The sequence below is a fragment of the Muntiacus reevesi genome, chromosome 17 (genome assembly GCF_963930625.1).
Source record: "Muntiacus reevesi chromosome 17, mMunRee1.1, whole genome shotgun sequence".
In the NCBI taxonomy this organism is placed as follows: domain Eukaryota; kingdom Metazoa; phylum Chordata; class Mammalia; order Artiodactyla; family Cervidae; genus Muntiacus; species Muntiacus reevesi.
In genome coordinates this window covers 9,358,602-9,373,140 of record NC_089265.1, presented here as the reverse complement: position 1 = coordinate 9,373,140, position 14,539 = coordinate 9,358,602, and the positions used below count along the sequence as shown (strand labels likewise).

Genomic DNA, 14,539 nt, shown 5'->3' with positions numbered 1-14,539 from the left:
GCTCTACACTCACTGGGGTTAAAGGGCAAAATCTTCAATGGAATAAAACCTTTAAGTTCTACTAATATGCGTGCAAATGATGATCATGCAAGGGATGTAAGCTTTCCTTCCTTTTTGGTTACTGTCATGTCCTCCATCTATTGCAGAATTCAGTGAGACCTGACCCTCACTGGTAAATGAGGTCCAGGAAGGATGAGAAAGCCCACAGCCCTAAGGTGGTTAACGACAGAGCTGACAACAGCGTGTTTGTTCTCCAGGCTATGACCCGCGGGTGACACGCTGAACTTTAACATAAGCAGCCCTCCAGCAGGCCTGGTGTTGACAGCTGTTACTTCATTACTGGAAATAGGAGGGGGGCGGGGGGGGGAGGACTTCCCTGGTGGTCCGGCAGCTGAAACTTTGCACTCCCAGTGCAGAGAGCCCAGGTTGGATCCCTGATCAGGGAACTAGATCCCACATGCTGCAACTCAGAGTCCACAGGCCGCAACTGAGGCCCTAGTGCAGCCAAAGCGGCAGCTCTGAAAAGCTCAGCTCTCTTCCCGCTTATCTGCTAAGGGTTCGTGTACCTTGGTCCATTCGTGTGTGACACAAACCCCAAGGAAAGCCACCCCAGGACGGTGTTCCAGAGACTCAAGAGGAAACCCAGGGAAACCCCGGGAAGCCCAGTGCTCACCTCCGGCATGATTTCGATCTTCTCGTACCGACGCTTGAAGGGCAGGGCGAGGACCTCGGCGCGCCGATAGGACATGGCGGGCGGCTGGCAGTCCACCATGAGGTCCATGCGGTGGGACTGCGCCGGGGGCGGCTGGGTGTACTGCTCGGGACAGACCACGTGGAGGGGCTGAGGGCCGAGAGGGCGGAGGCCGTGAGGCGGTAGCAGGCCCAGTGCTGACCTCACCCTCCCCACATGCCGCCCAGGCTCACTCATGGCCGTTCTGAACACCCATCCTCTCAAACCCAAGTCACCAGGGACCACAGCGTGTGGGGAGAAGCAAAAAACTTTCAGGGAAAGCCATGGTTATGAGCAAGGGACTTACTCCTCATCTCGCATTTATTTTCTCACTCTATTTAAGTCACTTTGAAGCTGACATCCGTGGGTCTGCTCTCAAAGGGCCTCCAAGTCCCTTGCGGGCAGCCTTTCTGTCACTTTCTGTCAGCATCTCTGACTGGCACCCCGACTAGCTGGTGAGGAAGAACTGTGACTTTCTGGGCTTGTTTGGGTTTCCGGTCTGGACCTGAGGTCCACAGGTCCTAGGCAGTGGGCGATGGTCAGGCCATGTCCTCAGTTGTGTAGGACATACCAAGTCAGAATTTTTTGGGTTTTGTTTTTATAAATGTCTTCTTTTATTATCTTGGGAGAAAAATAATTAGGAAGCCAGTGTTTACTTCGTCCAAATACCACCCAACCGCCAACTGGACCCAAGTGGTCCTCATCAAAAATAATACACTGTGTACGCTTGCTTTTCCTTCCACTTTTGATTTTTTTTTTTTAAGAGCAGAAACCTCTTTCAGGGTGCAAAGCCCACTAGTTTGGAATCTGGAGGGTACCGGCCGAGCACCCTGGAGGCCCTGGGGGTGGAGGTGAGGACGTCTAGCCCTCGTACTGCAGGACAGAGGGCACAGAGGCACCAGGACGCGGGAGCAAGCGGCACAGTGGGGCCCCCATGGCCCCCGCCCCCCGTACCTGCACTTCTTTCAGCAGCTTTGACACCTGGATGAAATTCAGCCGCGTGTCAATGGGGCAGTAGATGCATTTCATGGCCAAGGGCTGGTAGGGAGCCAGTGCTTCCAGGTATGAGAAGTCAGGTTCTAAGGGGAACATAAGAAAGGAACTTCAAAATGAAGGCGCCGGGGACTTCCTTGGTGGTTCAGTGGCTAAGACTCCGCGCTCCCAATGCAGGGTGTCTGGGTTTGATCACTGGTCAGGGAACTAAATCCCACAGGTTGCAACTAAGACCTGGTGCAGCCGAGAAAATAAATATTAAAAATGAAAGCAACAGAGGGGTGGCCACGTGACGAAGCGGCTGGCTTGGTCAAGGCCCAGCGGACGGACAGCAAGACAGGAAAGGCAGTGCAGGTCACAGGAGGCAGAGGCCTCACGGTGGGAGAGAGGGGTGATTTCTGGGTAGAGAGAGGGAGACGCTGGACTAAGCGCTGCAGGCAGGAGTGTGAGCTCAAGGTTTTCAACACTGACGGAGAGAGATGAGACAATGAAGGGATACATAAATAAATGAGGGAGAGAGGAAAGCTCTTCTTTGCAAAAAAAAAAAAAAAAAAGTCATGCATTGGCAGCCATTGCAGGAATAATTTTTCAGACCAGAATCATCAATAGATGCTAGAAAAATTAGATAAACCTCTGGGGAAGACCAGATGAATAGACAGCCTCAAAGTGTCCCCCAAGAGATGCCGATTAATACAAAAGCAGTGCCTTCACAGTGGAGATGTCCAGCCCAGTCACTCAAAGCGAGAGCTCCGAGATCACCCCCAGGCAAGAGACAAACCCCATGCCTCCTACTTGACAGGATGCAAAGAAGAAGAAAAAGAAGGATCGTGACCCCACATCAACAAGACGCCTGTGCTGAGGCTGCGGGGCCCATCTGTAGCGCCAGTCCAGCGCCCAGGAACCAACCTTGCCTCACTGGCCGGTTTGTTCTCTGCGGAGCCCCCACTGGAGCCGGCCTGCCAAGGACTGCTTACTCTAATCAAGAAAGCTGCCCACCTCAGGCCAAAAGCACTGGCTTAGTCCTGGCATGAAAAATGACCTGTAGGTTCCTGACAGAGCCTGTGCCCCGTGAGCGCGGCACTTCCTGTATGTGGCCCCGGCTTCCACGCACCGCTCCTTACCTGGGGAACTCTGGAGAATGCAGAGCTTCCAGGGTTTGAAAGGCTCACTCCTCCAGTGAACCCTGTCTACTCAGGAAGAACCCAGAAACCCCCGAAGGAGCCTGGCCTGCCTGGGGGATGACTGCCTCTCTCTGATGGACACTGTGTGACTCTCTATGGGTACAGTTCCCAGCGGTCACAAACAAGAAAAAGTGGCCCAGAACCTAGCGGACGCGGTAACTGACACAGCTTGAGCTCTGAAAGTGCAGCACACCAGTTTAAATACAAATTCCTGATCCAGACAAATGCTGGTGACGCGCGTCATGGACAGTCATGTAGCCCTTGCTTTCTTTTCAGCTGGCTGAAGGGAAGTTTCTGGTCTTGCGACGCTTCTTCTGTGCCTTGTCCTACCGTGCCCACTGTCACGTCAGAGCCAACATCCCTCAGAAAGAACAGGAGCGCCCCCTTAGTCCTACTGCAGAAAGCGTTCTCCAGATGACTTCCTGTTTAGCCGAACCTGGCAATCAATGGTGAGGCTCTGGGCGGTGTGAATCTTACAGACTGACTTCCTCTGCCTGTGGCTAAAAGGGGGCCTGGAGGGAGAACAGCTGCCCCCACCAGCTGCTCCTCCGAGCGCTTCCATCACTCAAGGCCAGGCCGCGTCCTCCCGCTGCACATAAACCATCCCACACGATGCCGATGTCACAAAAGGCTGCTCGGTGACCACCACGGATCAAGACTGAAACAAGGCCCTCTGTAATCATGCCTGAACACAAGACCGCAACTCTGTCCAAACCTCAAACAAGTAAATGCCACCCTGTCCTGGCTCTGTTCTTCTAACCCTCTAGACAAGAATCAAGATGTCCAACTAGAGAACTACTTCCGGTCCTGATGACACCCAAGCCAGAGCACCACCACCTCCAAGATCACCCAACCCAAGGCCCAACCGGTAAGTTCTTTTGACCATGTGCTGCGATGCCTCCCGCCTCCCCCTGGCAGTCTCCCTGACTCACTGCAATGAGTCGGCACCCAAGTTTGTTGCAACTGGTCCTTTCCCCACAGGCTTTTGGGCCAGGCCTGGTAAGAACTCCTTCCTTATAACACTTCACTAAAAGCACAGAGCTGCCCGAGGAGCCACCACCCACAGTCCCATTTTACAGAGAGGTGAGTAAGCAGGCTGAGGTTACAGTAACTCCGCTGAGATTTCATATCAAGGCTTTTTACTTCAATACCCAAGTTTCAAATCCCAAGACTATCTGAAGACCCTGATTGGTTAAGATAATGATTAAATAAAACCCCTAAGGTGCCCTCATTAAAGATTAGCTTTATTCTGAGGGGTTCATCTCCATAAGAAAAACTGCAAGCCAGCTGCTGCTGTTGCTGCTAAGTCGCTTCAGTCCTGTCCGACTCTGGGCGCCCCTATGCGCAGCAGCCCACCGGGCTCCTCTGTCCATGGGATTCTCTAGACAAGAGTACTGGAGAGGGATGCCATTTCCTTCTCCGGACCAAAGCAAACTATAGCCTAAGGAGAAAGATCTATCTCACTCAGTAATTCCTGACTGAAGGGTGAAACAAGACTGATCACTGGAATTCCTGCAGTTTTTGAATAGCTTACAAAACTGTCAACAGTAGTTCTAGACCAGAAATCTGTCTCGGGGACAAAATCTACAAAAACAGCTTATGAAAGCCCTGTCCAGTGCACATCATCTAAGGGGACATTTTGTTTTGTTCTCCTTCTCCCCCTGCTGGGTGATGTATCCTTTGGTATTTACAATGGAATAATGATCTAAAGGATTGTTGCTTTTGAACTGTGATGTTGGAGAAAACTCTTTGAGAGTCCCTTGGACAGCAAGATCAAACCAGTTGATTCTAAAGGAAATCAACCCTGAATATTCATTGGAAGGACTGATGCTGAAGCTGAAGCTCCAATACTTGGTCTCCTGATGCCAAGGGCTGACTCACTGGAAAAGACCCTGATGCTGGGAAATATTGAAGGCAGGAGGAGAAGTGGGTGACAAAGGATGAGATGGTTGGATGGCATCACTGACTCAAAGACATGAGTTTTTGAGCAAGCTCTGGGAGATGGTGAAGGACAGGGGAGCCTGGTATGCTGTAGTCCACAAGGTCACAAAGAGTCAGACACAATAACAACAATAGTATCATATTTACGCCTTACTGTCAAATTCTTCCCAGGGTCTCTACGAGGTTGGTAACATCCTACAGGTATTTAGGAATGATCCCAGTGGGAAGCACAGGGTTTTGTTTGCTGGTTTATTTACCTGTGAAGATGACCGTGTTGAGACTCGACTTTCCCCAGAGCTCCATGAAATGGACCACGTCCCCGAACCGGAGGGAAGGGTGTCCAGTGAAGACCACGCACGGCTGCCTGAAGTCGTTGCTGAAGTCTCCGTGGATGCTGGGGTAGTGCTTCAGCTTGTTGGTCTGAATGAGCTAGAATACGTGTAACAGGAAGAGATGTTAGCCTGCCCATGAAGGAAGCACTGCAGCATGGGAGAGTGAGTGGAGTACATTAAAAATACAAGATAAGGATACAGGTTTTTAACCTATAATGTGACTTTCTCCAACAATGGGTCTTTTGGGTAACATTGGTCTATGTGTGTGTGTTAGTCATTCAGTCATGTCTGACTCTTTGCGTCCTCATGGGCTGTGGCCCGCAAGGTTCCTCTGTCCATGAATTCTCCAGGCAAGAATGTTGGAGTGAGTAGCCATTCCCTTCTCCAAGGGATCTTCCTGACCCAGGGATCGAACCTGGGTCTCCTGCATTGCAGGCAGATTCTCTACCATCTGAGCCACCGGGGAAGCTCTACAACTGTCATACTTATTGGAAACTTTCATTCAGGCTGTTCTGGCTGGATTCTGTCTAACCCTTCCTTTATAGCTTCTTGACACTCTGAGCCCCAGGCCCAGAAGTCCCCCAAAAGTCTCTGAAGTACAAGTAACTTTCCCAAACTCTGTGCATCACTGAGTTCTGTCAACATTTAACACTTCACACAAGAAACTGTGTTTCTCAGCACAGGACCACCGCCTGAGAAGGCGGAGCTGTGTTACGTCACCGTGGGGACGGAAACGCAAGAACCAAGGCTTGCAGAAACGTGCGTGGGAGGAGTGATGTCCTCCTGACAGAGAGTTGTGGTGAGGAGCAGGCCATGCATGGCTTCACACCTGTCTCCAAAAGTGAATGTTCTGAACCTTAAAGGTCCTCTTTTCAGTACAGCACCTGGAAATACTCTCCTGCCAATCAGGCCTGACCCAAGACAACACCGTATACAGTGACCACCACAGATGGCATCTTGTGGCACTGCTCAGAAGTTCTTCATGCTGCCCCAGCCCCACTGCTTCACTCTGGCACCAACAAGTCAGATGATAAACACCCATACTTCAGAGACCCTCAATATCAACTACTATTGCCTTGAGAGGCTTAGTGGTAAAGAATCCGCCTGCAACGCAGGAGACCTGGGTTTGATCCCTGGGTCAGGAAGATCCCCTGGAGAAGGGAATGGCAACCCACTCCAGTATTCTTGCTTGAAAAATCTCAGGGACAGAGGAACCTGGCAGGCTACAGTCCATAAAGTCACAAAAACTCAGACACGACTTAGTGACCAAATGACAACAACATTGTCCTGAGATGCTGTCTGATGGATGAAGAATTGGTGTGAGGCATTGCTCGATCCTGTAGTTACTCCTAAAGCATAGGAGGGGAGCCCAAGCAACAACTCCAAGCCCGCCTGTCGCCACCCCAACGGTGAGGATGAGGCGAGAATGGGGCCATTCCCAAGTGGAAACACAACTTTCTTCACTATGAAGATCTAACCTTTAATTCTGAGAGACTGCTTTCGTTAGCAAGACCACCTTGGAGGTCTTAATCAGGGGTCATATGCTTGGCTGGGATATGAATAGTAAAGATGGAACACTCAATGCATTCTTACTTCCCTCCCTGCTGCTGCTAAGTCACTTCAGTCGTGTCCAACTCTGTGCAACTCCATCCCTGGGATTCTTCAGGCAAGAATACTGGAGTGGGTTGCCATTTCCTTCTCCAATGCATAAAAGTGAAAAGTGAAAGTGAAGTCGCGCAGTCACGTCTGACTCTTTGCGACCCCATGGACTGCAGCCCACCAGGCTCCTCCGTCCATGGGATTTTCCAGGCGAGAGTACTGGAGTGGGGTGCCATCTAGTTACATACAAATAAAACTGACATTTTTTTATAACCTATGTGGCCCAAATCATTACTCGCCCCAGTTAAATAGATATATGGCTGACTAAAGGACCAGTTCTCTTGTACCCACATGTGTCAAGGAGATGATTGGGAATCTAAGAAGAGCATAGGTCTTTGCACATAAGTCACTTTTTAGGCACCCTAATTTTTTTCCCACATTATATCTACTTTTCCAGCTGACTTACCACCTTTTTGACCATCCAGAATTACCTTTGTGCTGATTTAAGGTCTAAACTACACAGGCAGTGAAGCTGGAGGTAGGAATTCTGTAAAGCAGTTCTTTATCAGTACTAAAGGCAGAGGTGTATTTTCTCATAAGCACTGGTCACATGATACCATCAATACCATCACACCTTAATATCAATAAGCACGTATTAGGAACCCTGATTGTGCAACTCTGGTCTTTTCCCATCCCTAACTGTGAGTGGGACAAAGGTCATTTGTGACAAACTTGTGGGTAAGAACATGATAATACCCTTAGAGATCAAGTTCTAAGGAAAGGCTAACTGTTACTAGGGGAGAGGCAGGTACACTTTCAGTGGTAAAGTCCACTACAGAGCATGTTTTGCTATGCTTAATTTTCTGACATGATTAGATTTCTACTCTGAATTTCACTGAATAATGACAGAGTTTGCAAAAGCCTTGGCTGCTGTTAAGACATGTGAGGGGGGCCTTCCTGGTGGCTCAGTGGTAAAGAATCCGCCTGTCAACACAGGAGACATGGGTTCTATCCCTGATCCGGGAAGATCCCACATGCCATGCAGCAACAGCCTGTGCGCCACAACTACTGAGCCTGTACTCGAGAGCGTGGGAGCCACAACTGCTGAAGCTCCTGGACCCTGGACCCTGGAATAAGAGAGGCCACCACAAGGAGAAGCTGGAGCACTGCAACGAGAGAGTAGCTCCCGCTCTCAACTAGAGCAAAGCCCGTGCAGCAGCAAAGACCTAGCACTGCCCCCCTCCCACCCCCCAAAAAACGACAGTATGAGGGCTGCATGGGACTTCCCTGGAGGCCCAGTTAAGACTCTGCCTTCCAAGGAGGGGGTGCAGGTTCAATCCCTGGTTGGGGAACCAAGATCCCACATGCCCCGTGGTGCAGCCAAGAAAATTAAAAAAAAAAAAACAAGACAGTATGAGGACTGCAAATAACTTGCTCAAAACCTTCCACTTGACGTCCTAGTTAATGAAAGACCCATCCTTGGGAGTAGGAAAACAGTAGTAAGATTTAAAATAATTAGCAGGACATTTGTTGCAATTTACCCTTGAGTCAAACAGTTAACTGCATAAGTCAGTCAGCAAAATCCCCATACATACGGACCTGCACAGCGAAATCCTTATACATACATACATAACTGGATGGCATTTTTCCAAACTGAAAACACCCGTGTTCCTGTTCGCACACCAAGAAACAACATCACCAGCCCCTCAGAAATGCCCCTTGTCTGCTTCCAGGTCCTGCCTGCCCCCACTGCTGTCTCTGTGATGACCACTCTCCTGACTTCTAATATCAAAGGTGAGCTTTCTGTATGTGTGAAAGTGTTAGCTGCTCAGTCGTGTCTGACCCTTTTGTGACCCCACGGACTGTAGCCTGCCAGGCTCCTCGGTCCACGGGATTCTCCAGGCAAGAATACTGGAGAGGGTTGCATTCCCTTCTCCCGGGGATCTTCCCGACCCAGGGATTGTACTCGGGTCTCCGGCACTGCAGGCGGACTCTTTACCACCTGAGCCACCAGGGAAGCCAAGAACACTACAGGATGTGCATATGGGGTGCTATGAAATATTAGGCAGCAATAATAACAGCGAGGGACACAGAGAAAAGTTCATCACTTACTGTTTGGTGAAAAACAAAACTGGCACAAAACTGGGCACACATAGCCATATAAAAACACTACTGGTTCTGTGAAGGAGGAGGAACTTTTCTGTTTTGTAAACTGAAATGTTGTCATTTGCATTATTAAAAATTTATACGAAGGACATAAGCTATGTTTAGTATCTTATACTAAAAAACGTAACTTCATTGCTCAGTCGTATATGTCTCATTGCAACTCCAAGAACTGTTGCCCACCAGGCTCCTCTGTCCACGGGATTCTCTAGGCAAGAATACTAGAGTGGGCTGCCATTTCCTTCTCCAGGGGATCTTCCTGACTCAGGAATTGAACCCATGTCTCTTGTGTCTCCTGCATTGACAGGTGGGTTCTTTATCACTAGCGCCACCTGGGAAGCCCTTATACTAAAGATAGACATAACCAACTAGTAGGAAGGCTTTGACAATAAGTAAATCTATTATGCAAAAAAGGCAGTAGTAAATACTAGAAGAAAATTCCTCACCCGTCAATGAAACAGAACTAGACTCTGAGCTGAGCAATGTACTGGAAATGCAAGGTGTTAATGAGAAGAGAAAGTAACACATCTTGAGTTAGTATATTCACAGCCACCTTACAAGGCAAACAGAAGGCTGTGTCAGCTTATCTCCACATTTCTTAATTCTAATGACCTGCTATTTCCACTCGCATACCTTTACCTACATTTCTTACTCACTCTGACCCAGTGATTCCATTTTCTTACCTCAGCATGAGGAAAAGGTGGTTCTGGGAGATACACCTTAGTCTGTTTGTTGTGACAAAGCCTTTTAAAAAAGAAAACAGACCAGCATATTAGGCAGGGTGCAGAGAGGCATTTGCTGCCACATAGTGGTTAAACAGTGCAAATACATGCTGAAGTTTAAAATTTTCCTGCCGGTGACTCTCACTGTGAATAAAAACCTGGCATGTATAAAGTAATCAGGACGCAAGTCTCTTGTGAGTGTATTTTTAACCTTTGGAATTCCTCAATATATTTTTCCCATTAAAACACAAGCTTCTTATTTTGGAGTAATTTTAGATTTACAGAAAACTTGCAGATAGTACAGAGTTCCCATATACCTTTCACCGTCTCACAATGTTTTGTTAAACTAAGACACTGACATCAGTACATTACAGTTAGCTAAGCTCTAGACTTTACTCAGCTGTCACCAGTTTTTCCACTGATTTTTTTTTTTTTTTCCTGTTCCAGGATCCAATCCAAGATACTGTATTTCATTTAGTTGTGATCAGTTTTTTGGCTGTACCACAAGGCTTGCTGCTAAGTCACTTCAGTCGTGTTCGACTCTGCGACCCCATAGATGGCAGCCCACCAGGCTCCCCCGTCCCTGGGATTCTCCAGGCAAGAACACTGGAGTGGGTTGCCATTTCCTTCTCCAATGCACAAAAGTGAAAAGTGAAAGTGAAGCCGCTCAGTCGTGTCTGACTCTTCGAGACCTCATGGACTGCATGCAGCCCACCAGGCTCCTCTGTCCATGGGATTTTCCATTAAAGAGTACTGGAGTGGCAAGGCTTATAGGATCTTAATTCCCAGACCAGGGATTGAACCCATGCCTCCTGCAGTGGACGCACGAACTCCTAACCAGTGGACCACCAGGGAATTCCAAAGTGATCAATTTTGAGTAGAAAGTAATTTTTTGTTGAGACAGATTTCTATTTTGTACATGTACCATTTCATAAATAGCAGAATTTGGTAAGTCAAATGAGAGTGATAAATCTCTCTAGGAACTGTCTTAATCTAGAGACACTGACTGTTTTAGGTAGTCTGTTTTTCCCTACTCAGATATGACATTTAAGACATGGAGATTTCTGGAAAAGAAAATGTGATAAAAAGTTAATCAAGGTATGTGGTGTTCTGTAGGTCTGACATTTTTAAAAGTTGGGGAAAAAATACATGCAGTGATTGTTTGCTAGAACTGCTTCAAAGAATCCTACTAAAGCAGAATTAAAGCATTTCAACAATTTGAACAGATATTACTTTTGATGGAATAATTCAGGACTCTGGGGGTCTAGGTTTTGTCTGAACTTCATTATAAAGTCTATTATCTAATTTTTCCTACCTTTGGTTGAACTCCACTTTAAAAACATCATTTTATATCCTTTGTGGAAGAAAATGTAAAATACAAAAACAAGATACTTTTTGAAGGGTTATTTATTAATATTGTCTAAAGAGACAATCAGTTCAGTTCAGTTCAGTCGCTCAGTCGTGTCCGACTCTTTGCGAGCCCATGAATCATAGTACGCCAGGCCTCCCTGTCCATCACCAACTCCCGGAGTTTACTCAAACTCATGCCCATCGAGTCGGTGAAGTCATCCAGCCATCTCATCCTCTGTCGTCCCCTTCTCCTCCTGCCCCCAATCCCTCCCAGCATCAGGGTCTTTTCCAATGATTCAACTCTTCGCGTGAGGTGGCCAAAGTATAGGAGTTTCAGCTTCAGCATCAGTCCTTCCAATGAACACCCAGGACTGATCTTCTTTAGGATGGACTGGTTGGATCTCCTTGCAGTCCAAGGGACTCTCAAGAGTCTTCTCCAACACCATAGTTCAAAAGCATCAATTTTTCGGCGCTCAGCTTTCCTCACAGTCCAACTCTAACATCTATACATGACCACTGGAAAAACCATAGCCTTGAACAGACGGACCTTTGTTGGCAAAGTAATGTCTCTGCTTTTTAATATGCTATCTAGGTTGGTCGTAACTTTCCTTCCAAGGAGTAAGCATCTTTAGTAATGTCTTTATTTCAAACTCAGCTAAGAGGGATAAATAAAAGAGCTTGGTTTAAAACTTTAATGTAGAGTGCTGCAAAGGATAATAGATCAATTAGCATCAATACATAGAAGTATAAAACTAAAATACTTCTGTCAAAAAAATTAAAGAGATAAATGCATTTCATGCAAAGATGGGCACAATAAAGGACAGAAATGGTATGGACCTAACAGAAGCAGAAGATATAAAGCAGAGGTGGCAAGAATACACAGAACTATACAAAAATGATCTTCATGACCCAGAAAACCATGATGGTGTGATCACTCACCTAGAGTCAGACATCCTGGAATGGGAAGTCAAGTGGGTCTTAGAAAGCACCACTACTAACAAAGCTGGAATCCCAACTGAGCTATTTCAAGTCCTAAAAGATGATGCTTTGAAGTGCTGCACTCAATATGCCAGCAAATTTGGAAAACTTAGCAGTGGCCACAGGACTGGAGAAGGTCAGTTTTCATTCCAATTCCAAGGAAAGGCAATGCCAAAGAATGTTCAAACTACCGCATAATTGCACTCATCTCACATCCTACCAAAGTAATGCTCAAATTTCTCCAAGTCAGATTTTAACAGTACATGAACTGAGAACTTCCAGATGTTCAAGCTGGATTTAGAAAAGGCAGAGGAACCAGAGATCAAATTGCCGACATCTGTTGAATCATCAAAAAAGAAAGAGAATTCCAGAAAAACATCTACATCTGCTTCACTGACTACGCTAGAGCCTTTGACTATGTGGATCACAACAAACTGTGGAAAATGCTTAAAGAGACGGGAACACCAGACCACCTTACTTGCTTCCTGAGAAATCTGTATGCAGGTCAGGATGCAAAAGTTAGAACGAGACATGGAACAACAGACTGTGTCCAAGCTGGGGAAGGAGTACATTGAGGATGTATATTGTCACCTTGCTTATTTAACTTATATGCAGAGTACATCATGAGAAATGCTAGGCTGGATGACGTACAAGCTAGAATCAAGACTGCCGGGAGAAATATCACTAACCTCAGATATGCAGATGACACCACCCTTATGGCAGAAAGTGAAGAAGTAGTAAAGAGCCTCTTGATGAAAGTGAAAGAGGAGAGTGAAAAAGCTGACTTAAAACTCAACATTCAAAAAATTAAGATCATGGCATCTGGTCCCATCACTTCATGGCAAATAAATGGGAAACAATGGAAACAGTGACAGACTTGATTTTCTTGGGCTCCAGAATCACTGCAAATAGTGACTACAGCCAGGAAATTAAAAGATGCTTGCTCCTTGGAAGAAAAGCTACGATCAACCTAGACAGCACATTAAAAAGAAGAGACATTACTTGGCTGACAAAGGTCCGTCGAGTTAAAGCTATGATTTTTCCAATGGTCATGTATGGATGTGAGAGTTGGATCATAAAGAAAGCTGAGTGCTGAAGAATTGATTCTTTTGAACTGTGGTGTTGGAGAAGACTCTTGAGAGTCCTTTGGACTGCAAGGAGATCAAACCAGTCAACCCTAAAGGAAATTGGTCCTGAATATTCATTGGAAGGACTAATGCTGAAGCTGAAACTCCAATACTTTGGCCACCAGATGTAAAAAACTGACTCACTGGAAAAGATCCTGATGCTGGGAAAGATTGAAGGCAGGAGGAGAAGGGGACAACAGAGGATGAGATGGTTGGATGGCATCACCGACTTGATGGACATGAGTTTGAGCAAGCTCTGGGAGTTGGTGATGGACAAGGAGGCCTGGCATGTTGCAGTCTATGGGGTCGGAGAGAGTTGGACACGATTGAACAACTAAACTGAAATACAACGTGGAGGACTTCTCTGGTTCAGTGACGCAGTGCCTAAGACTCAGTGCTCTCAATGCAGGAGGCCCAGGTTCAATCCCTGGTCAGGGAACCAGATCCCACATGCTTTGACTAAGTGTTCATAGGCTGTAACAAAGACCTGGTGCAGCCAGACGCATAAATATTAAAGATGAATGAACCAATGAATTCATGTGGTACCCTGGACTGGCTCCTGGAAGAGGAAACAAGCATTGGTGGAATAACTGGTGTAATATGAATAAAGACTGGAGTCCAGTTAATAGTACCGTGCTCATGTTAATTTCTTACTTTGATACAGAATGGATGAGCATGTAAGACATGAACACTGGGGGAAACATGTCTTAAAAAAGTGCCAAAATGGGAAACAATATCTGTAGATATAACCAAGCATTAGGATCTTTAATACATTTACAGCGTTCAAGTAAATAGATAAAGGTACAACACCTCTGAAATGTTAATAGGCAAATAAGGAATAATTTACAGAAGACATAAAAATTTTTCTGGAAAGCAATTTACATTTGTATAATGAACATTAAAAAATATGTATACCTTTTGATCCAGTGACAGCATCTTTTGTAACTTACCCAAAGCAGATTAGTCATAAATATACAGAATTATATTATTTGAAAATTTATCACTAAAAGGAAAAAAACTGGGAAAAGCCTGTCTACTCCATAAGACAATAGTTACGTAAATTATACTATATATAAATGATGAGTCATGATGTCATAATGCAGTCAAGGAAAAATGATGGTATCAAAGATTTTCTAATGCTCTAATCTGGTATTGGGCTTCCTTGGTAGCTCAGCTGGTAAAGAATCTGCCTGCAATGCAGGAGACCCTGGTTCGATTCCTGGGTCAGGAGGACCCACTAGAGAAGGGATAGGCCACCCACTCCAGTATTCTTGGGGTTCCCTGGTAGCTCAGCTGGGAAAGAATCCGCCTGCAATGCGGATTAAAAAATTTAAAAGCAGGATTCACAATTAAATGTTCAGCATGATCCCTATATAGAAAGATGAAATACATCAGAATCTAATACTGACATTATTTCTGGTAG

The 14,539-nt window shown here is 46.3% G+C and overlaps 1 protein-coding gene across 3 annotated transcripts in view; it reads right to left on the bottom strand.

Annotated features, from left to right (window-relative positions):
- INTS9 (integrator complex subunit 9) overlaps nt 1-14,539 on the bottom strand; it is a 121,383-nt gene that overhangs the window by 8,138 nt on the left and 98,706 nt on the right. For all 3 annotated transcript variants that reach the window (XM_065908099.1, XM_065908097.1, XM_065908098.1), the window contains 4 exons: nt 9,623-9,683; nt 5,103-5,274; nt 1,685-1,809; nt 674-841 (listed from right to left, as the gene is read on the bottom strand). In XM_065908099.1, coding sequence (XP_065764171.1) covers nt 674-841; nt 1,685-1,809; nt 5,103-5,274; nt 9,623-9,683 — 526 coding nt within the window. The remainder of the gene's footprint in view (nt 1-673; nt 842-1,684; nt 1,810-5,102; nt 5,275-9,622; nt 9,684-14,539) is intronic.